This window comes from Arachis hypogaea, chromosome 15 (assembly GCF_003086295.3).
Source record: "Arachis hypogaea cultivar Tifrunner chromosome 15, arahy.Tifrunner.gnm2.J5K5, whole genome shotgun sequence".
Lineage (NCBI taxonomy): Eukaryota > Viridiplantae > Streptophyta > Magnoliopsida > Fabales > Fabaceae > Arachis > Arachis hypogaea.
Window position 1 is genome coordinate 54,682,486 of NC_092050.1, and position 24,384 is coordinate 54,706,869.

At 40.2% G+C, this 24,384-nt stretch overlaps 1 protein-coding gene across 1 annotated transcript in view; it reads left to right on the top strand.

Annotated features, from left to right (window-relative positions):
* Window positions 1-12,549: 12,549 nt before the first annotated feature.
* The window catches only part of LOC140179216 (uncharacterized), a 34,165-nt gene continuing 22,330 nt past the window's right edge, over window positions 12,550-24,384 (top strand). The window contains exon 1 of the mRNA XM_072217882.1: window positions 12,550-12,706. Within this exon, the coding sequence (XP_072073983.1) occupies window positions 12,550-12,706 (157 nt within the window). The remainder of the gene's footprint in view (window positions 12,707-24,384) is intronic.

Genomic DNA, 24,384 nt, shown 5'->3' on the forward strand with positions numbered 1-24,384 from the left:
TGCTCCTAGCCATTCCTTCCTTCTTCAACCTTCTTCAAAACTCTTTTCACCTATCACCAATCAACCAAACACATCAAAGCTTTGCTTAAAATCATGAGTTTGTTATTCTTTCATAATATATGACAATTATAGCATAGAATCTCATGAAATTGCATTAATTCATACATGGTTGATTGAATCAAAGGAAACATGGAAATCTACCCAATTGGCTTGCTTATGGCTCAAGAAAGTGCATAAATCAAGTGAAAACAAAAGAGAAAGGCTAGTGAAACTAGGCTAAGATGACTTGTCATCATACATCACCACGGAGAAAAACTTTTAGCCATAGTATTTGCTTTTGACAAGTTTAGATAATATCTTATTGGCTCTAAAGTAATTGTATTCCCTGATCATGCAGCACTCAAAAACTTGCTTACCAAATGGTGCACGAAATTGTGATCTCTAACAATGGCGCCAAAAACTTGGTATGCACGATCTTAATCTCAACTCTTTTTCACAACTTCGCACAACTAACCAGAAAGTGCACTGGGTCATCCAAGTAATAAACCTTATGTAAGTAAGGGTCGATCCCACGGAGATTGTCGGCTTGAAGTAAGCTATGGTCATCCTTGTAAATCTCAGTCAGGCAGATTCAAACGGTTATGAGGTTTTGATAATTAAACTATAAATAAAATAGAAAATAAAATAGAGATACTTATGTAATTCATTGGTGAGAGTTTCAGATAAGCGTCTGGAGATGCTTTGTTGCTTTTGAACTTCTACTTTCCTACCGCCTTCTTCCAACCATGTGTTACCTCCTTCCATAGCAAGCTGTATGATCCTCTCGGATGAAAACAAATCCATATGCGCTGTCACCGCACGGCTAATCATCTGTCGGTTCCCGCTATCGTCGAAATAGGACCATTGTCCTTTTGCACACTGTCACTTGTGCCCCACATTCGCAGGTTTGAAGCTCGTCATAGTCATCCCTTCCTAGATCCTACTCGGAATACCACAGACAAGGTTTAGACTTTCCGAATCTCAGGAATGCTACCAACGGTTCTAGCCTATACCACGAAGACTCTGATCTCACGGAATGGAATGTTCTGTTCTGAGGAGAGGCAATCATGTGTCGTGAACCAGGAGGCTAAGAGATACACACTCAAGCTATTGCAGATAGAACGGAAGTTGTTGTCAGGCACGCGTTCATAAGTAAGAATGATGATTAGTGTCACGGGTGATGCGTGAGCATCTTCTCTATCTTTTCCTAGTAAATTTGCATTCAAATTGTTGAGCTTAATCAAGATTTAAATATCTTTTAGCCACTATGGATGCTACTTTGAGTTGTGTGCATTTCCGTTTATTTCAGGTAGCATTCGGATGGATTTGACGGAGTTTTGTAGCAGAAAAGGAAGAAAGCGAGTGATGCTGTCAACCCCGACCTCCTTGCACTCAAACAAGAATAACTTGAGCTATAGAGGTCCAATTGACGTGATTTCAGCGACATTAGAAAGCTAACTTCCAGGGCTTTCCAATGATGTATAATAGTACACACGTCTTCTTCATCATTCTCGGCTTCCTCCACGTTGAACTTGAGCTTTCTCAAGTTTAGCGTGGAGTCCACGTACAAAGGAGGAATCACACACTATCCACGCTGAACATGAGAATTCCCAAGTTCAGCGTGGACTCAAGGAACTCACTCAAAGAGACACCGCCTCATCATTCTCAAGTTCAGCGTGGACCTTAATACACAAGTGGTCCCAGCGTTCAAATTGAAGGCATTCAAAGATTTATTTTAATTCGGATTAATTTTTATTTTATTTATAATTAAGAAAAGATATTATTTAATTTTTAGAAAATATATTTTACATTAATAAGGATTAGACATAAAAGGGAAAAGAATCAGCCCTTCGGGTTTTTCTCTTCTCTCTAGCTCATTCTGCAATTTATAGTTTTTCAGAATCCTTATTTTTTCTCTGAACCATGAGCAACTAAACCTCCACTGTTAAGGTTAGGAGCTCTGTCTATTGTATGGATTGATACTATTATTTTTATATTTTAATTCATGTATTGATTTCTATTTCAATAATTGTTTTAGTTCTTTATCTTATGAATTTGGGTGGAACGGAAGTATGACCCTTGTTCTAATTGAGTTCTTGTATAAGTTGGAAAAGCTCTTTACTTGAACGACAGCTGGAAAACAATTTCTCATAAACTTCTAATTATCTGGACTTAACGGGATACGTGACATATAATCCTTTTATATTTGGGTAATTAGAGTTTCTGTGGCACATAAACTAGAATTGGCGGTTGACGAAAGTTAGAGTAGACTAAGAAGGTCTAAGAAATTTAGGCTTAGTCATATATTGTTTGCCATGAATTGAAACTTGCATGATTAAAATAGTTAGTAAGAAAAGTCAATCCAGAAAATAGATATCTCTGAAGCCTTAACTGTTTCTCTATACATATTTCACAACCTGTTTACTGCTTGCTTTATTAATTTTCTGAGTTTACTGTTTCATGCTTCTGAGTTCTCAAACACCATTTTCTGTAAGTCTAACTAAGTAAATCACTTAACCATTGTTGCTTAGTCCATCAATCCTCATGGGATCGACCCTCACTCACCTGAGGTATTACTTGGTTAAAAATTCTGCACCAACGGGTCATCACATTCATCAGGTTGAAGTGTGAGTGAATATCTTAGAGAAGAAGTAGGCGTGAGTTGAATAGAAAAATAATAGTACTTGTATTAATTCATGAAGAACAGCAGAGTTCCACACCTTAATCTATGGGGTGTAGAAACTCCACCGTAGAAAATACATAAGTGAAAGGTCTAGGCATGGCCGTGAGGCCAGCCTCCAAACGTAAAATATGGAAAAAAAGGAACATAAGATAAATCTCTAAAAGTTGTTTTTATACTAAACTAGTAACCTAGGGTTTACAGAAAATGAGTAACTAAGTGCAGATAGTGCATAAATCCACTTCTGGGGCCCACTTGGTGTGTGCTTGGGCTGAGCATTGAAGCTTTTTCATGCTTAGGCTGTTTCTGGAGTTAAACGCCAGCTTTGGTGCCAGTTTGGGCGTTTAACTCCAATTCTGGTGCCAGTTTGGGCGTTTTACGCCAGCAATTTTAGGCTGACTTTAAACGCCAGTTTGGGCCATCAAATCTCGGAAAAAGTATAGACTATTATATATTGCTGGAAAGCCTAGGATGTCTATTTTCCAACCCAATTGAGAAAGCGCCAATTGGGCTTCTGTAGCTCTAGAAAATCCACTTCGAGTGCATGGAGGTCAGAATCCAACAGCATCTGCAGTCCTTTTTCAGCCTCTGAATCAGATTTTTGCTCAGGTCCCTCAATTTCAGCCAGAAAATACCTAAAATTACAGAAAAACATACAAACTCATAGTAAAGTCCAAAAATGTGATTTTTGCATAAAAACTAATAAAAATATAATAAAAACTAACTAAAACATACTAAAAACTATGTAAAAATAATGCCAAAAAGAGTATTAATTATCCGCTCATCACCAAACAAGAATCTAAGCCCAGATTAATAAGATGGATTCTGCTACCCCAAGAATTTGACATTGAGATTAAAGATAGGAGCGGAGCAGAGAACAAGGTAGCTGACCATCTCTCAAGGATTCCACAAGAAGAAGAAGAGACACACCAAGTTGCAGTAAATGAAAGCTTCCCTGATGAGCATTTGATAATGATCTGAGTAGCCCCTTGGTTTGCAGACATAGCTAAGTTTAAGGCTATTGGGGAACTACCAACCAACATCAACAAACACATGAAGAGAAAGCTAATCAAGGATGCCAAGTACTACATCTGGGATGACCCATGAAGAAGTGTGCTGATGGAATCCTGAGACGGTGTCTCCCATGAAGAAGGGCAGGAAGTACTATGGCAGTGCCATGGATCCACATATGGAGGCCACTTCAGTGGAGAAAGAACAGTAGCAAAAGTGCTTCAATCCGGATTTTACTGGCCAACAATGTTCAAGGATGCCAAGGAATTGGTGTCAAGGTGTGATGAGTGCCAAAGAGCTGGTAATCTAACCAAGAGAAATGAGATGCCACAGCAATTCATACTAGAGCTGGAACTATTTGATGTATGGGGAATTGACTTTATGGGACCCTTCCCAACCTCCTACTCAAATAGTTACATATTGGTAGCTGTTGATTATATCTCAAGATGGGTAGAAGCCATAGCCACTGCGACAAATGACAATAAAGTTGTGATAAGCTTCTTGAGAAGGAACATCTTCAGCAGATTTGGAGTTCCTAGAGCCCTCATTAGTGATGGAGGGAAAAACTTCTACAATAAACAACTTGAAACACTCCTTCTCAGGTATGTAGTCAAGCACAAGGTGGCAATCCCATACCATCCACAGACCAACGGGCAAGCTGAGATTTCAAACAGAGAACTAAAAAGAATTCTTAAAAAAACTATTAGAAGCTCAAGAAAGAAATGGTCTAAGAAGCTGGATGATGCATTGTGGGCCTACAGGACAGCCTACAAGACACCCATTGGGATGTCCCCATACCAACTGGTAAATGGCAAGGCCTGTCACTTACCAGTTGCGCTTGAGCATAGAACGTTTTGGGCTCTAAAAATGCTAAACTATGATGAGCAAGCTGCTGGAGAAAGAAGATTAATGCAACTCAATGAGCTGGAGGAATTTAGAAATCAAGCATATGAGAATGCAAAAATCTACAAAGAAAATACAAAAAGGTGGCATGATCAAAAGATAGCAAGAAAGGAGTTCACTGAAGGACAAAAAGTGCTGCTGTACAACTCAAGACTCAAGTTCTTCCCCGGAAAACTTAAGTCTCAATGGTAGGTGTTTCCCTATGGTCATGTAGAACTCATGGAGGATAAAACTCAGAGAACTTTCACTGTCAATGGCCATAGACTCAAACACTACTTGGGAGGCTCTTTAGAGGAGCAGAGAGTGAGCTAAAAGCTCAACTAAAGATGGAGGAGTGTCAAGTTAGTGACAATAAAGAAGCGCTAGTTGGGAGACACCCCAACACTTCATCCTTTTGATTTATTGTTTTTCTTAGAAGTAGTTTAAATTTCATTGCTTTAGATAGTTTAAGTTTCAGTTTCACACTTGTGTTGCATTACCATTTAGAATTAGATTGCAAGTGGTAGGATAGGAAGTTTAAATATCAGCTTTGGTAGTTAGAACACCCTTAAATTCTTTTGTTGCATTACTAATGAGGAGTAAATGGGCTGAGAACTAGCTAAAAGGCTATGTTTGGTGTGGCCAATCACCCACTTAATCTAGGCTTTCAACCATTTTGATAACTTGATTTTTTACAGTAAGCCCAAAGATTAAGTTTGGTGTGGCCTCTACCATACAAGGATCACCTAGCAAGCCCAATTCTACTCAATCTGAAGGCACTTAATAATTTGGCAAAAGCATGAACGTGGTTTAATGAGTTCAAAAGAGGTTAGAAACAAAAGAAAATGAAAAGATTGGAGTTATTTTATCCTTATGAACACATTAAATACACAATGATAGAACCAATTTATTAGGATGCAATAGGATTAAGTTTGGTGTCCCAAGGGACACCCATTAGTTACAATCCTACTTACCCGTAATAAGAAGGAATATGAAGGATTCTTTTGTCATTACTAACAGGTTTTAGTTTCATTTTCAGGAGAAAAGATGGGACCTACATGGTGAATCACTCATAAAGCAAAGAAGTCAAAGTGTACTTACACTTTGGAACTCAACACATGCAGGAGGCACAGTGAGAAAAGGGTTGGCGCCTCTTCCCACGCTAGGCGCCACTCCCCAAGTGGGAAAACATTGAATCCTTTTTTATTTCCCACCATTCAAATTACACCCTTCACCCCTTATAAAAGCCTCACCTTCCCAACTCTTCTCCCACTTCAAACTCCTGATCACACACAAAAAAGAATCCAAACACCTTTCTTCTCCTCTTCTCTTTTCGCCTTCCACTACCTCTCTTCCCCTACTTCTTTCTTTTCTCTTGATTGGGACATTCAAGTCCTAAGTTTGGTGTTGGAGCAAAACCTTATTTTGCTTGCCTCTCTTGCAACCTCCCCCAATTTTTTTTACAACCTCAAACACACTCTTTCAACCTAATGGCACCACCAAAAAGCTCAGCCTCAAAGAAAAGAAAAACCAAGGAACCAACCTCTGGATCCTCAAGCTCATCTTTCAATGAATACAAGTTTCTCTCTGCATTTAACCAAAATCAATTTTATGACTGGGTGAGTGAGAGGGAGATCATTCCAGAAGTTGGGTTCTAATTAGGGAGGAACGAGCATCTTGAGATCAACATTGAGATTAACAGTAGGGGCTGGGCACTCCTATGCAACCCACCAAGGAAGGTAGTAGAGAGCTTGGTGAGGGAGTTTTATGCCAACGCTGTGCCTCAGCTAGGACAACCCTACGGCTACATTAGCTATGTGAGGGGGAAGTCCATTGACTATAGTCCCTCCAGCATAGAGAGGATGCTAATGGTGAAGAGGACAAGCTCCACCTGGAGCTATGAAGAAAGAATGAAGCAACAAGACCCTGGATTTGATGAAATCCTGAACGAGATCTGTGTGCTGAATGTGCATTGGATAAATGATAAGGATGGGGTACCCAACTAATTGAGAAGAAGATATCTAAGCCTCCAAGCTAGAGGGTGGCTGAAATTTGTGAGGAGGTCCCTAATCTCCACATCCAACACTTCAGAGGTGACCAAGGAGAGAGCTGTGTTCATATACAGCATCAAGAAAGGTGAGAATGTCAATGTGGAGGAGCTAATTGCCAACAACATTAACAAAGTGCTGAAAAGCACCAGTGACAACACAAGGTTGGCATTCCCCAGTATCATACAGAGGCTATGTGATGAGGCTGGAGTTGAAAAGAACATTGATGAGGTGCTAGTGAAGCAAGACAAATTTATAACTGCCAAGAAGATGGCCAAAGTGGTGGCTGTTAACCCACTTTAGAAGGCCAGAGAACAAAGAGCTCATGCTCATGAGCCACATGTGCAACAACAACAACAAGAAGAAGAGGCAGAAGAGCAACCACACTTTCTAGCACTTCAACCACCACTACACTACCAATACCAACAATTTCCAGAGGGATTCAACTGGGAACAACTGCAAGGAGATGTACACCAAATGAAGGAAGACCTACACCACCTGAGAGAAGACGTCAACCAATTCAAAGACTATCAACAAAAGTAATGGGACCAAGTCAATGAGAACATCCAACAACTTCATGGGAGTTGGGAGCATATGAGGAAGGAGCAGCAAGAACAATTTGACTGGGGAGAGGTGCGAAGCGCACTGGACAAAATAGCAGAGCAAGGCAAATGGCAATAGAGGAACCTTGCTGAATTCAGAAATCTCTATGATGCCAGAACCATCTCAAGGAGGCAATATGACATCAATACACAGGAGAAGCTGAATCACTTGTGTAATGCCGTGGCCACTCTAAACCCAGGATACCCAACGTTCATGCAAGGAATGGAGGAGCTGAGTGCAAGACAAGAGGAAATTCTAGCCAAACACAAGGAGGATGAAAAAAATTATATGAGAAGGCTAGGATTTTGGAAGCCCAAAGATGCTAAGGCACAAGAAGGGTCCTCCAAGCAGGATGAAGGTAGCTCCTCCCCTTCCAAGAAGAAAGACAAAGGAAAGGGGCCAATGAACTGAAGATGAAGCTACTCAAGGTTGTTAAGTCCCATGGTTGACACTCTCTAATTTCTGAAATCATGTTTAAGCTTTTGTTTGATTTACATTCTACCAAAAATAAATAGTTATGATAGGATAGTTTATGTTTTCTGCTTAGTTTTATTTCATGCTTGAAGTCCTTTATGAGTCCTTTAAACTACAAGAAAGAAAATGCAATGTATTTCAAGTCTTCTTTTTCAACATAAACAAAGTAGAGTTTGTTTCCATAAGAGTTACTGTGAGTTGTGAAAAAACAAGAGTAAGAGAAACCAAGGCCAAGGGAGATCATTCAACAAACTAAGAAACAAGAAACTAAGTGTAGAACCTTGAATGAACTAAAAAGAAAATGAGACATGGAAAGCAACTAGTCCTAGAAGGTATAACAAGAGAAGGTAAATGGGTGTTCCTTGAATATCCATAGAGCCAAGAAGTAGTAAGCAATAAAGACCCAATGCTCTGAGCATCAACTACTAAGATGGGAAAGAAACATTAAAAAGCTCAAAAAGAGTTAAATATCCTAGTAGATGCTTGTGGTGAACATGTGTCAATAAGAGACATGGGCAAGTAAATTCTTAGGGGTGCTTCAACACCCAGTACCCTAAAACCAACTGGTTTGGGAGTGTTAATTGAAAGCTTAATTAAAGGGTTATCTTGAGACAAAACACTTAGAGTCGTGGTCAAGAAAGCACAACCAAAGAGAAAGTGAAACAACTCTTACTACTTCAAGGTGACAATCAATAGAAAGGACCCCTAAAGCCTATACTTTAAAAAACCCTCAAAGATCTAAGAGTTTTTCATGACATTAAAACATTCATACATGTGTTGAACACTTAGTCCTACCCTTAGTCATGTTGCATTCATTCAAGGCCAAGGCCTCAATTTAAAAAGGCCTACTCACACTGATTTGCTTGGGACAAGCAAAGTTTAAGTTTGGTGTTGTGATGACTTGCATCATCTACCCTTCTTTCTTGCATAAAGAGGACCATAAAAGAGTATAAATCTCAATTGATCATTGCAATTCATGAATTAATTAATGAATATTATGGTAGATTGCTTTGAGATGAGTTGTGCTAAATTTCAGGTGAAAAAGACATCAAAATAGGAAGAAAGCAACAAAGAAGCTGGGCGTGTGAAACTGGCGTGCCACTTGGAGCAAGCGCCGCAAAAATTAACTAGCGTGCCAAGTCAGGAGCTGGGCATGGCACGCCAGTACTAAATTCCAGAGGAGAATTCTCAAGCATTCACAAGGGCGTGGCACGCCAAACCCTGGGCGTGCCACGCTAGTACAAAGTTCCAGAGAAGCAACAATAGAGGACATAAAAGGGGCGTGGCACGCCAGGCTGGGCGTGGCACACCTAACCCATCACCTACTATGGGCGTGCCACTTGAGCCAAGGGGCATGGCATGCCAGCTCATCACTTCAGGAGGAACCATCACTATGGCATGCCACATGGTATCGAAGGCGTGGCACGCCAGCTCTAAGAAGTCACTTAGGCGTGCCACTTGAGGGACCAGGCGTTGCACACCAAACTTGAGAAGTCCACAAATGTATGGGTGTGCCACTTGAACATCATGGCGTGGCACGCTAGTACAAAATTCCAGAGAAAGGGTTGAAGGCCATAGAGGTCTGGGCGTGCCACTTGAGGTCGAAGGCATGGCATGCCAGGCTCTCATTCTCACTTTGGCGTGCCACTTGGGCAACCAGGCGTGGCACGCCAATGCACAAAGAGGCCAAAGCAAGGGCTGGGCGTGCCACTTGGTATCGAAGGTATGGCACGCCAGCCCAAGAATCTCACTATGGCGTGCCACTCGAGTGCTGGGCGTGGCACACCAGCTGATGGAACCAAGGCAAGATCAAGGGCGTGGCAAGCCAACTTCTAGGTGTGGCACGCTGGTACAAGTTTCCAGAGAAGATGAAAGAGGCCAAACACATGGGCGTGACACTTGGTGTCGAAGGCGTGGCATGCCATCCACTATTCCTCACTTGGGCGTGCCACTTAAACCCTAGGCGTGGCACACCATTGTCATTCATAGAGCAAAAGCCATTGGGGCGTGCCACTTGAGTTCGTGGCGTGGCACGCCAAACAGAAGGATCACTTGCCTCCAAAGGGCGTGGCATGCCAGACCTTGGGCATGACACGCTAGTTCAACTGTCCATAGAGCTTGATCAAGCATGCAACAAGGGCGTGGCACGCTAGACCCTGGGCGTGCCATGCTAGTTCAAATCTCCAGAGGCAAGTAGAAGAGGAAAAAGGCTAGGGCGTGCCACTTAAGCTCGAAGGCATAGCACGCATTGCTACATGGGCATTAAAAGACCCTGGGCGTGCCACTTGAGCTCGAAGGCATGGCACGCCAAGGATGTTATTGAAGAAGGGCATGCCACTTGAGGGACTGGGCGTGGCACGCCAAGCCAAAATTGGAGGAGCATGTGACACGCCACTAAAGCGCCAGCCACACTCCAGCTAGGAAGTCACACTTATTGAGTTTCTTTTCCCTCCAAATTGTAATTTTCCTTTTTCACTTTTGTAATTCTTTTATTTTAAGAGCTACGAGTAGTATAAATACCCCCAAGAAGTACTGAAGAGGGGGTTAAACAGTTAGAGAGACTAGTTTTGGATCTACTTTTACACTACATCATCTTCTTTACTTTTGAGTGCTTTTCTTTGAGCTATGAGTAGCTAAATTCCCTCTCATTGGGAGAGGGAGTCCTATTGTACTTAATGGATTGATGATAGTGAAATTCTTCTTCTCTTCATCTCCTCTTTGATTTGCTAGAAGGAATTTCATTTCTAATGCTTAGTGTTCAATTATCTTGGAAAAGAGATTGAATGCAAAATGGGTTTCATGGGAACCTTCAGAAAGGAAACATGAAACCATGCTTGAAATTCCTTCTCACACTTGAGTAAGATCTGGGTTTTGGTGTTTGGATATGGTGACATATAATCCTCCCTCTACTTGGACCTATGATGATATGTGGTATAATCAAGGACCAAGCATATCTCTCTTCATGAACAATTAGACCAAGGAATTGGCTATTGATCAAGATCTGAGAGATTGAGTTACCAAGGGATTTGGGCTCAATCAATCATGATTGCTAAGAGGTCAATGAGTTGTATGATTGAAGAGGATATAAGCTGAAATTGATCCAAAGAGACAACATCTCCTGATCTCAAAGAATTTCCCCATTCTTGTCTACCACTTTCTTTATAGCTTGCTTTTACATTCTGCAATGCCCCATTCCCATTTACAATTAAGTCATTTATGATTTTGCACTTTACATTCTTCCATTTCTATTTCTGCACTTTATTGCTTTCCTTTACATTTTCACCATTTACATTCTACCAGTTATAATTCTGAAATCACAATCTATCTGTTCCGCTTAACTAATTTATCAATTGATTAAAACTGCTCAAATTTGCCAATCTCTGTGGATACGATCCCAGTCCTCTGTGGGTTATTACTTGACGATAATTTTGGTGACTTTGCCAAAAGAACTGATTCACCATTTTTTGAATGGGGTGTGAATTGGACTCATTAGTATGCGTGACATGAGTTGTGCCATTCGCGCAAAGGCAGCCCTGCGCACGCACAACTCTCGGGTAGATTCTGGGTTGGGACCAAAATGTCATATGACGCGTGCGCGTCAGGCATGCGCATGCGTGAATGGCCATTTAGGGAAAATGACGCGCACGCGTGTTGGGATTTGCGCATCTAGCATAATTCCAGCCCTATACCAACACATCACTCAGGCCAAACACCCTTTTACGTCGATTTCCAGGGTCACACGTACGCGTCAGAGACGCTTACGCGTGGAGTGCTGAAAGCGCAAGCGACACGCACACGTGAGGTACACGTACGCATGGACTTGCTAGTGCATAAAGCCCATTTCCAGTGCCACTCCTGCCCAACTCTCATGTCAATTCATATTATTCACGCATTCACATATGACGCGTACGCGTCGTGGACGCTTGCGCGTCGAATGCGTTGTTTTTTTATGCATAATGTAGAATGCAGAATGCAGATGATTATGCAAAAATTATGAATGAATACTAATAAAAAAACAAAACAAAATAAAGCTAAGAATAAAAATGAAAGATCATACCATGGTAGGTTGTCTCCCACCTAGCACTTTTAGTTAAAGTCCTTAAATTGGACATTTGGTAAGCTCCTTGTCATGGTGGCTTGTGCTTGAACTCATCTTGAAACTTCCTCCAATGCTTGGTCTTCCAATAAACTCCGACATTTCCGAATGAATTTGCCAAGCCTTGGGGAGTTCTTCACAAACTTTGAGCTCCCAAAATTGATCCTCTTGTATGCCCGAATCCCAAATCTTGTTTCTACACCCGTCTATAAGTGGCTCATCATCGCTCCAATCGGGTGCTTTAGCCTTTGAATTCTCATGTAAGCAGCCAAACATCCTTTTAGACTAAATCAATTGAGAATTATACCAACCCTTGCAATTACGCCTTGAGCTTCCAACCATAACGAACCTAGGATTGTATTGCCAACCATTAACCATCCCTTTTTTGCTCTTAAAACCACAAAGAGCTCTGATTTGTCCATCTGTCTCAAGCAGATGATGACAAGTCATCTTATCCTAGTTTTTCAAGCATTTTTTCACTTGTTTTATAGGTTTTATACACTTTCTTGAGTTACAAGTAAGCCATTTGGTAGGAATTCATGTGTATTTGGATTCAATCAACCATGAGTAAATTGATGCATTTCCATGAGATTTTGTGCTATAATTACTTCTATGTCAAGGATGATAAGAAGTCTCATGATTTTAGCATAGCTTTGATGCATTTGTTGATTGATGATAGGTGACCAAAAGGCTTGGAGGAAGGTTAAAGAAAGGGGATGGCATCAATGGAAATGAAGGCAGCAAAACCACCTTGGGAAGAGCTCAAGTTTGTGCCAACATTTGCCTCAAACTTGAGGTCAAACATTGGCTTAATAACTAGCCCTGGAGAAGCCAATGTTTGCATCAACGTTTCCCTCAAACTTGAGGTCAAACGTTGGTTCAAAATTATACTCTGGAGAAGCCAAAGTTTGCGCCAATGTTTGCCTCAAACTTGAGGTCAAACATTGGCTCAAAAACTAACCCTGGGGGAAGCAACATTTGTGCCAACGTTTGCCTCAAACTTAAGGTCAAACGTTGGCTCAACATGGCCTTGGAGGGAGCACGTTTGAGCTCACGTTTGAGTTAAAGTTTGCCTCAAACTTTGACTCAAACTTAAAGGCTCCAAAGTCCAAATTGCAAACGGATTTCTTTCCAAGTCCAAGAGCAATCAACTAAGGCTATCTTCAATCCAATTCCATCAAGGCCAAGGCCCAAATTCAAGGCTTAATGATCAAAAGAAGGAAGTGTATAAATAGAAGTTAGTTTGATTTAGAATAGGACGGCAACTTTTACTTTGAACATTTGTACCTCTTTTAGAATTTTTCTTTCTGTAACTTTGATTTTGGATCCTGGAGGAGAATTGAATTCTCTTCCTCTCTGGGTTTCTTGTTTTCTTTACTGCAAAGCTTTACTTGAGTCTTGGATGTTGAGAATTGAGGAAATTCTGTCTCAATCTCACCTTGATATCTCTTTCTGTTTTCTTTCACTGCACCATTGGAGAAATTGAGATTTGAATTTATTTCTTCCACTGTTTGATTTTAAATTCACTTGCAATTGATTTCTGAATTTGATCAAGGAAGGTAGTGAGATCTAGATTTAGTTTTCTAGTCTCTTGACCCCTGAGATCTGAAATTTTCTTTCTATTTATTTGCTGAATGCTTCTTCAAGCTAATTTACTTTGCTGTTTAAAATCAATCTCGAATTAATTCATCTTTTATTCTCCTGACTATTGCAATTTACTTTTCTTTGTTTAATTTCTGCAATCCGAATTCCCAATTCCTTTTATAATTCAAGAAATTTACATTTCTTGCACTTTAAGTTTCATTCATTTACATTTCTTGCAATCTAAGTTTCTGCAATTTATATTACTTGCACTTTAAGATTCAGCTTCTTTACTTTCTTTGTCCTTTAATTTACAGTCAATTACCCCTTTCCTTTTACAATTCATGCAATTTAGCTTCTGTCAAATACAAATCACTCAAATCAACTCTTGTTCGCTTGACTAAATCAACCACTAAACTAAAATTGCTCAATCCTTCAATCCCTGTGGGATCGACCTCACTCACGTGAGTTATTATTACTTGATGCGACCCGGTACACTTTGATGACAAGTCATCTTAGCCCATTTTAGCTAGTCTTTTTCTTTTGTTTTCATTAGAATTATGCACTTTCTTAAGCTACAAGCAAGCTAATTGAGTAGAATTTCATGTTTCCCTTGATTGAACCAACCATATGTGAATTCATGCCATTTCATGAGGTTTTAAGCTATAATTGTTGCATATTGTGGAAGATTGAATACCTCATGATTTTGAGCAAAACTTTGATTAGTTTGGTTGATCAATGATAGGTGAAGAAGGCTTGGAGAAAGGTTGAAGCAAAGAGGAATGGCTAGGAGTGAAGAGAGGACAATGGAATAAGTGAAAATTGAACCGGGTTGCATGAAGTTAGCCCCAACGTTAGCCCCCTAACTTGGAGGCTAACGTTGGGCATGTGAATCACTCTTTGGAAGTAGCCAACGTTAGCTCCAACGTTAGCCCCCTAACTTGGAGGCTAACGTTGGAACTTGAGAGTTTCTCCCTGGGCTACCAACGTTTGCGCCAACGTTAGCCCCCTAACTTGGAGGCTAACGTTGGCACTTAAATCACAAAGGGGGAAGGCCAACGTTTGCGCCAACGTTAGACCCCTAACTTGGAGGCTAACGTTGGCGCCACTCACACCAAGCATTGCCAACGTTAGGGTCAAAGTTAGACCCCTAACGTTGGCGCCAACGTCCATACCAGAAGGATGTGGTTTGCTGATATGAAAAGTTAGGGTCAAAGTTAGACCCCTAACTTTGACCCTAACGTTGAAGACCAACGTTGGCTAACTCCATTTCCGGTTCAATTGGTTCACTTCGGTTCTTCTTCAATCTTCAAAGAGCAATCAACCAAGGCCTCTTTCAACCCAATTCCACCAAGAACAAAGGCCCAACTCAAGGCTTGAAGATCATTTTTGGAAAGTGTATAAATAGAATAGAATTCAAGTTATAAGGGAGCTTTTCTGGAGAGTTTTCCTTTAGAGCTTTCCTTTTGGAATTTTCAGAATAGTTTTTGGGAAGCTTTTGTTACTGAGTGAACTTGAATTTCTTTGTTTCCTCTTACTTGCAATTTCATTTTACTTTTGTCTTGGATCTTGGATTTGAGAATTGAAGAAATTCTGTTTCAATCTCAATCTTGGATCTCTCTGTTTCTTTACTTTACTGTTAATTGAATTTCATTTCCGGTTACTTGATCTTCATCTCTTTTCTTTGCAATTTACAATTTCCTTGCTATTGTTCTTGTTGGATCTAGGAAGGCATTGAGATCTAGACTTGGTTTTCTAGTCTCTGGGTCCTGAGATCTGAATTTCTCATTTCAATTCCCTGTTTATTACTTTTTCTCTTCATCTACTTCACTGCTTCAAGATCCGGTTCAATCCCAATCCCCTTTTCCTCTTCTGTTTAATGCAATTCAACTTTTCTGTGTTTAAATTCTGCAAATCCACATCCCAATCCCCTTTACATTTCAAGCAATTTACATTTCTTGCACTTTAAGATTCTGCAATTTACATTTCTTGCACTTTAAGTTTCTGTTATTTAATTTCTTGTTCTTTAAGTTTCAGCAATTTACTTTCCCGCTCTCTTTGATTTCATGCAATTTACATTCTGCAAATCACAAATCACCCAACCAACACTTGATTCGCTTGACTAAATCAACCACTAAGCTAAAATTGCTCAATCCTTCAATCCCTGTGGGATCGACCTCACTCCCGTGAGTTTTTATTACTTGATACGACCCGATACACTTGCCGGCTAGTTTTGGGTGTTTTGGGAGAGATTCGTTTCTCATCAAAATATCTCATCAAGTTTTTGGCGCCGTTGCCGGGGATTGATTAGATTGACAATGATTAAGTGAGGTGGTGATCTAGATCGAGCACTTTTTCTTTATCTTTCTTTAACCTTTGATTAACCCACTAACTGTTTGAATTTTTGCTTAAGCTAACTAAAACTTCATTCTAGCAGTAGATTGAAGTATCACTGGTTTGTGTGCTCTTATGTTCTGCTTGTATGTCAGGTACACAAAGAGCCATACCCAATTTTCATGAACAAGACGAAAGAACTCTCAGGAGGTTAAGAAGAGCCGAAAGAGGGAAAAGTATTGTTGGAGAAGAAGAATCTGAGGAAGAATACCACGAGATGGAAGGAGATACATCTAATCCAGGAGAAGGAGTCAATAATCCACCACAACAGAGGAGAGTATTGGCTTCCTATACTTTTGCAAATGCTAGACATTGTGGAAGCAGCATTCTCACCCCTAATGTCAATGCAAATAACTTTGAACTGAAGCCACAACTCATCACATTGGTCCAAAACAACTGCTCATTTGGAGGAGGACCATTGGAGGATCCAAATCAACATCTATCTACCTTCTTGAGGATCTGTGACACTGTCAAATCCAATGGTGTGAATCCTGAAACTTACAAGCTTCTGCTGTTCCCGTTCTCATTAAGGGATAAGGCTGCACAATGGCTTGAAATTTTTTCCCAAGCAAGTATCACTAGTTGGGATGACTTGGTGACTAAATTTCTAGCCAAATTCTATCCACCCCAGAGAGTCATCAGGCTGAAAACTGAGGTGCAGACATTCACACAATTAGATGCTGAATCCTTGTATGAAGCATGGGAGAGGTACAAAGCCTTAATCAGAAAGTGTCCTCCAGAGATGTTCAATGAATGGGACGTGCTGCAAAATTTCTATGAAGGCCTGACATTGAAATCTCAGGAAGCATTAGATCATTCTGCTGGAGGTTCACTACAACTAATGAAAACTGCTGAGGAAGCTCAGAATCTTGTGGACATGGTGGCCAACAATCAATATTTCTTTGCTCATCAAAGAAGCCGCCAACCATCACAAAGAAGAGGAGTAATGGAACTAGACGGAGTGGACTCAATCCTAGCTCAAAACAAGATGATGCAACAGCAATTTCAACAACAATTTGAGCAAATGGCTAAGAGGATTGACAGTCTCCAAGTTGCAGCAGTCAACACTAGCCAACCATCAACCACATGGGGACAGAGTGAAGAGACTCAAGAGGAGCAACAGCAAGAACAAGTCCAGTACATGCACAACCAAAATTCTGGGCCAAATGAAGTATATGGTGACACTTACAACCCTTCTTGGAAGAACCACCCAAACCTTAGGTGGGGAGACAATCACAACCAAAATCAACAACCATGGCAGAGAAACTCAAACCAAAACACTTTAAGAAACAACCAAAACCACAACCAGCAGCAAACTAACCAAAACCCCTACAGAAAACCTCAAAACAATTACCCCAACCCCAACCACTACCAATCTAATAACCAACCCACCAACCAAAATGCTTACCATCCACCATCCATATCTCACAACCCACCACAAGCATCACCTGAATCTCAAAGACTCACCAACTTGGAAACCTTGATAGACAAAATGTGGAAACACCAAGAAATGACAACCAAGAACCATGAAGCCTCCATGAAGAGCCTAGAGAGGCAAATTGGGCAAATCTCCAAACAGATTTCTGTTGAGAAATCTTCAAGCTCACTGCCAAGTGACACAATCCCAAATCCTAAGGAAGAATGCAAGGCAATACAACTGAGGAGTGGAAGAGTCTTGGTGAAAAATGAAGAAGCAACCAAGAAGCCAAAGGAAAGTGACAAGAAACAAACTGAAGAAGAGAAAGTCAATGACAAGAAGGAGGCAGCAAGCAAGCCAACTCAGAATCAAGTTCAAGAAAAAGAAGATCAGCCACAAAAATCAAGAAAGGGAAAGGAAGTAATTGAAGGGCCAACTGAGGACCAAAGGCAGGGAAATAACTTCACTCCTCCCTTGCCATATCCTCAAAGGTTTAACAAGGAAACTAAGGACCAACAATTCCCAAAATTTCTTGAAATCTTCAAGAAGTTAGAGATCAATATTCCCTTAACTGAAGCACTTGAGCAAATGCCCCTGTACGCAAAGTTCTTGAAGGAACTTATCAACAAGAAGAGGAGTTGGCAAGTTAATGAAACTGTACTGCTCACTGAGGAATGCAGAACACTAATCCAGAAGGGACTTCCTCCCAAACTTGAGGACCCTGGGAGTTTCTTTCTACCCTGCGCCATTGGCAGTATGACTATCAAGAAGGCGATGTGTGACTTGGGAGCTAGTATCAATCTGATGCCTGCCTCTCTAGTGAAAAAGTTAGGCATAAAAGAGGTAAAACCAGTACAGATGTCTCTAGAATTGGTGGACAAATCAGTGATATGCCCCAGTGGTATAATTGAGAACCTTCTAGTCAAGGTAGATAGATTCATCTTCCCTGCAGATTTTGTGATCCTGGATTCGAATCAGGATGAGGGCGACTCCATTATACTGGGAAGACCGTTCCTAGCCACTGCTAGGGCCATCATAGACATAGAGCAAGGAGAATTAACCCTCAGGATGCATAATGAAAGTATCACTCTGAGTGTACTACCAGAAACACAGAACAGTAATGAAAAGAAAGATGGTACAGAAACAGACAAGGAAAATCTGCAGTGGAGGGAGGAAATCAACAAGACAAACAACAACTGCCCTCCCAAGCAAGAGATAGATGATACAGCAGGCCAAAAAGAGAAAGAGACTGTGCAAAGTAATGAAGAAGCTCAAGGGAACATTGTAGTATTGGCAACTGAGAAAAGAAATTTCAGAAGGGAGCCTGTTTTCAAAGAACAATTAACAAAAGGAAGGAAGAAAAACAAAAACAGAATCAAGAAGAGGTGGAAGAACAAAAAATTTCCAACAGAAGGGCTCTCCAAAGGTGACAAAGTGCAGTTAGTCTATCAACAGCTGGGAACAGACCAACATACTAACGATTACTATACTGTGAGCAAAATATTATCACTAGAACATGCTGAGATAGAGCACCAAGGAACAAAGAAGAAGCTCACGATCAGAGGGGACAAGTTGAGGCACTACAGTCATCAACCGCCATAAAAGAAAGCTTCAATGTCAAGCTAGTGACAATAAAAGAGCGCTCCATGGGAGGCAACCCATGCTTTAAGATTCTTGTCATTTTACATTCAATAAATTATGATCACTTGATGCATGAATTATTTTCTCTTTTCATGAACGTATCCATTTATTGCATGCACTGTTTTGAAACATATACTAAGTTTGGTGTGTCTTCAAGCACACTTAACCAATATCATAAAGGATTTTGTTTCACATGCTTAAAATGTCTTGATAGAGCATATAGCCGAACACTAAGTTTGGTGTCCACATAGCTTCATGAGAATCTGAAATTCATGCATCAATAATCATACATTTGTCATTTTTCAAAACCTTATAAATAGAATTTTCTTTTGATGAAGGTATTAATTGTAATGAACCCTTTGACAAGAAGCAAGTTTGGTGTTCATCAAACCTTGATGCACCAGGATACAATTAATCCTTCATGAAAAAAAAAAAAAAAAGAGAAAAAGAAAGTATGAGGAAAACAATTCTTATGAACATTTAAACTTCACTTATTGGAGGAATAAACTCATTTTCTTTATATATTACCAAACATCAAGTTTGGTGTCCCCCATAGGAAGTGTCACGGCTCACATGAGATAAGAATTGATAGTTCACATATTTTTACTAAAAAGAATAATATTGCTACGGTGGGATAAGACTAATGCATGTGTCTTGTTGTGATGACTAGGAGGTCAAAGAATCTTCAATGAAAAGAAGGACAAGACAAAAGAAAGCTTAGCATAAGGACAAAATCATATCACATGCTTCAAGGAAGAAATCTGCCCCTCATTGAAAATGATCACGGCAAAGGCTAGGGAAGGAGCAAATTTTGTCTTCATTCATCCATACATGCACACCCTTGATCCCCATGGTGCTTAATTGCATCCTAGCCCTCTATTTCTCATATAAAAGCATACCACCTTCAAGCCATGCACATGACCGAATCACTCCTCAACATTACAAGTCTTGTGCAACTTTTTCTTTTACTTTAAACTCCAAACACTCAATCTTCTCTTCATAATTCCCTAGCAAGTTCGGTCCGAATCTCTTTTTCCTCCAACCACACATCAAAACTCTCCAACACTCCCCACATTCCCTCTCAACCAACCAAGTGATTATGGCATCCTCCTCAAGAACCAAACGACGAAAAGGAAAAGATCCAATAGTAGAGGAAGAAACACATGAGTATGACCAATGGAAGTTCAAGTCTTGGTCTCATCAAATGCAAATTCAATGGATGAACGAGAAAAAAATTTATCCTGAGATTCCATTCATGTTGCCGGATGATGGGTGTCAAGAAATAAAGAACAAAATCCGGAAGAGAAGATGGGAAGAACTTACATCACCAATCTCTCGAATTAATACCAATATTATAAGAGAGTTTTATGCAAATGCCCCAAGGATTGACATGCGTGGACCCCCAACGTACAAGAGCTATGTGCGTGGGGTGGAAGTAGACTTTGGCCCAGATGCAATCAAGAAAGTTTTGAAACTAAAGTCAGTGCGCTTTGATGAACCGGGATACCAACAAAGATTGACTGAGGATCAAAATTATGAAGAGATTGCAAGAGACATTTGTTTTGAGAACTCAAGATGGGAGGGAGATGACAAGAACAGATACAAGTTCTTGAAGAGATGTAACCTCATTCCGGAGGCAAAAGGATGGTATGAGTTGATGAAAAGGTCAATTCTGGGGACAGTGAACACCTCAGAAGTTAACAGGGAGAGAGCCTTAATGCTGCATTGTATCATGGTGGGTGGAGAGATAAGAGTTCATGAGATCCTTGCAAGAGACATCCTAAAGATAGCTGAAAAAAATTCGGCCGGATCTTGGTTGTACTATCCAAGCACCATTTGGAAGTTGTGTGCAAAGGCCAAAGTTCCATTGGAAGAGGAGAATCCAATGTGGCTAAGCCAAGGCATGCCCATAACTATTGAACGAATGATGATGCCCCTTGAAGCACACCAAGGCCGAAGGCCACATGGAGGAAGGGAAAGAGAAGAGCAAATGGAAGAAGATGAGCCCCACATGGAAGAAGAGCCACAAGAGGAGGAGGAACAGCCACACTTTTTCTCACAAGGCAATATGGACATGACTCAAATGCAAGAAGCAATAGGGAGGTTATCTCAGCAATACACAAGAATCCAAGCAAGGCAAGAGGAATATCATTCTCTGTACATGCAAAACCAACAAGCACAAGAAGAAAGAGAGCTGAGAATAATCAACAAACAAAATGAATTCGAGTCAAGATTTCTTGCGATGCAAGAAGAACATGCCTTTCAATCTCATGAATCTTTTGGGAAGTTGGAACAAATGCAAGCTGAAAGTTTGAAGGCCTTCAAGGAGTTCACAACACTCCAAGAAGCAAGGTATGAAGTGCAAGCCGATTACAATGTCAATAGCCAAATCAAACTAAACTATATTGGAGAACATTTGCATCACATGGATCCGGCATTCCCAACTTTTGATGAATTTTTCAAAATGAGAAGTGAGATGGAAGTGAACAGGGCTATGAGACTTGAAGATAGAGTGGAGGAGGCTATGAACAAGGCTGGCTTTTGGCAAGATCAAGAACCACCAAACAAAGATGGTGGGAATACTAGCAGCCAAGTATATGAAAGGAGAAAGAAAAGGCATGACAAATAAAAGGTGGATTTGCTCCTTGATCATCACAACATGCATTCTATCTGTTCCAATCTGTTTTTGCATTTTTTTTTGTAGTCATTTAAAAGTCTTTGCATTGTGTTGGTTATTTCAAAATAAGTAAGCTAGTTCATGTGTTGGCTTGTGTGTTCATTTTCACTTAACAAGAAGTATGTGTTGTCCCCTGCATCTTTAAATTTAATAAAAGAACAGTTTGAATGTGAAGAGAAATGGTCTCTGTTAGTTAGAAGTGGAATAAAAGTAAGTGGTGGTGTGTGTGTGATTGAATTATAACTCACTTTTAGTGAATAAAAAGCTAAGATATATCCTTCTAAGTAGAGAGTGGCCTATTGTCTATGAATCTCAATTGAATAGAATTCCTTGGTTAGAAAGAAAAACAAAAAAAGAAAGAAAGAACAAAGAAAGCTAAAAGGTGGCAAAACAAAAGAAAAACAAAAAGAAACAAAGCTGGACACCAATAGCTTGAACTCTGAAATATATGCCTGTGATGTTTTTGTACTAGGATCTGCTTGGATTAGTAAGCTCTTAGGAGTGCCTCAACACTTGATGACTTGGGTTAACTAACCCGGGATCATCAGCTGAAAATCCACTATCAAGAGCAACCTAACTACAAAGCATTTAGTAGCCCAAAGAGGTGCTGGGCATCAATGTTTTAAGAAGGAATGTGAGCCAAGTGTCTATAGTGAATAATGTGTCAAGTAGAAAGAAAAGAAAATGAACTTGCTACACATGACACTCAAATAAAGCTTGAGAATAAAGTAAAAGCCAAGGATAAAGGAATAATGAGAGGTCATAGCAGTATGTCACTTGAAGCTTGAAGGAGACTTTCTAAGCCTAGGAGTCAATAAGAAGTGAGCATCTGCATATCCACATAAAACCCCATGAACTATCAATAACACTTTGCTAGCATGAACTTCCTCTTCCATTTCATTCTTTCTTCTTAATAAATTCATTTCTTGCTTGGGGACAAGCAAGCTTTAAGTTTGGTGTTGTGATGACAAGTCATCTTAGCCCATTTTAGCTAGTCTTTTTCTTTTGTTTTCATTAGAATTATGCACTTTCTTAAGCTACAAGCAAGCTAATTGAGTAGAATTTCATGTTTCCCTTGATTGAACCAACCATATGTGAATTCATGCCATTTCATGAGGTTTTAAGCTATAATTGTTGCATATTGTGGAAGATTGAATACCTCATGATTTTGAGCAAAACTTTGATTAGTTTGGTTGATCAATGATAGGTGAAGAAGGCTTGGAGAAAGGTTGAAGCAAAGAGGAATGGCTAGGAGTGAAGAGAGGACAATGGAATAAGTGAAAATTGAACCGGGTTGCATGAAGTTAGCCCCAACGTTAGCCCCCTAACTTGGAGGCTAACGTTGGGCATGTGAATCACTCTTTGGAAGTAGCCAACGTTAGCTCCAACGTTAGCCCCCTAACTTGGAGGCTAACGTTGGAACTTGAGAGTTTCTCCCTGGGCTACCAACGTTTGCGCCAACGTTAGCCCCCTAACTTGGAGGCTAACGTTGGCACTTAAATCACAAAGGGGGAAGGCCAACGTTTGCGCCAACGTTAGACCCCTAACTTGGAGGCTAACGTTGGCGCCACTCACACCAAGCATTGCCAACGTTAGGGTCAAAGTTAGACCCCTAACGTTGGCGCCAACGTCCATACCAGAAGGATGTGGTTTGCTGATATGAAAAGTTAGGGTCAAAGTTAGACCCCTAACTTTGACCCTAACGTTGAAGACCAACGTTGGCTAACTCCATTTCCGGTTCAATTGGTTCACTTCGGTTCTTCTTCAATCTTCAAAGAGCAATCAACCAAGGCCTCTTTCAACCCAATTCCACCAAGAACAAAGGCCCAACTCAAGGCTTGAAGATCATTTTTGGAAAGTGTATAAATAGAATAGAATTCAAGTTATAAGGGAGCTTTTCTGGAGAGTTTTCCTTTAGAGCTTTCCTTTTGGAATTTTCAGAATAGTTTTTGGGAAGCTTTTGTTACTGAGTGAACTTGAATTTCTTTGTTTCCTCTTACTTGCAATTTCATTTTACTTTTGTCTTGGATCTTGGATTTGAGAATTGAAGAAATTCTGTTTCAATCTCAATCATGGATCTCTCTGTTTCTTTACTTTACTGTTAATTGAATTTCATTTCCGGTTACTTGATCTTCATCTCTTTTCTTTGCAATTTACAATTTCCTTGCTATTGTTCTTGTTGGATCTAGGAAGGCATTGAGATCTAGACTTGGTTTTCTAGTCTCTGGGTCCTGAGATCTGAATTTCTCATTTCAATTCCCTGTTTATTACTTTTTCTCTTCATCTACTTCACTGCTTCAAGATCCGGTTCAATCCCAATCCCCTTTTCCTCTTCTGTTTAATGCAATTCAACTTTTCTGTGTTTAAATTCTGCAAATCCACATCCCAATCCCCTTTACATTTCAAGCAATTTACATTTCTTGCACTTTAAGATTCTGCAATTTACATTTCTTGCACTTTAAGTTTCTGTTATTTAATTTCTTGTTCTTTAAGTTTCAGCAATTTACTTTCCCGCTCTCTTTGATTTCATGCAATTTACATTCTGCAAATCACAAATCACCCAACCAACACTTGATTCGCTTGACTAAATCAACCACTAAGCTAAAATTGCTCAATCCTTCAATCCCTGTGGGATCGACCTCACTCCCGTGAGTTTTTATTACTTGATACGACCCGGTACACTTGCTGGCTAGTTTTGGGTGTTTTGGGAGAGATTCGTTTCTCATCAAAATATCTCATCACACTTGCCGATGAGTTTTGTGATGGATTGTTTTCCACAGATCAGCAGACCATGTTCAAGTGGGAAGGTAAAGTTCAAGGATAAGGAGTTGACCCACTTGA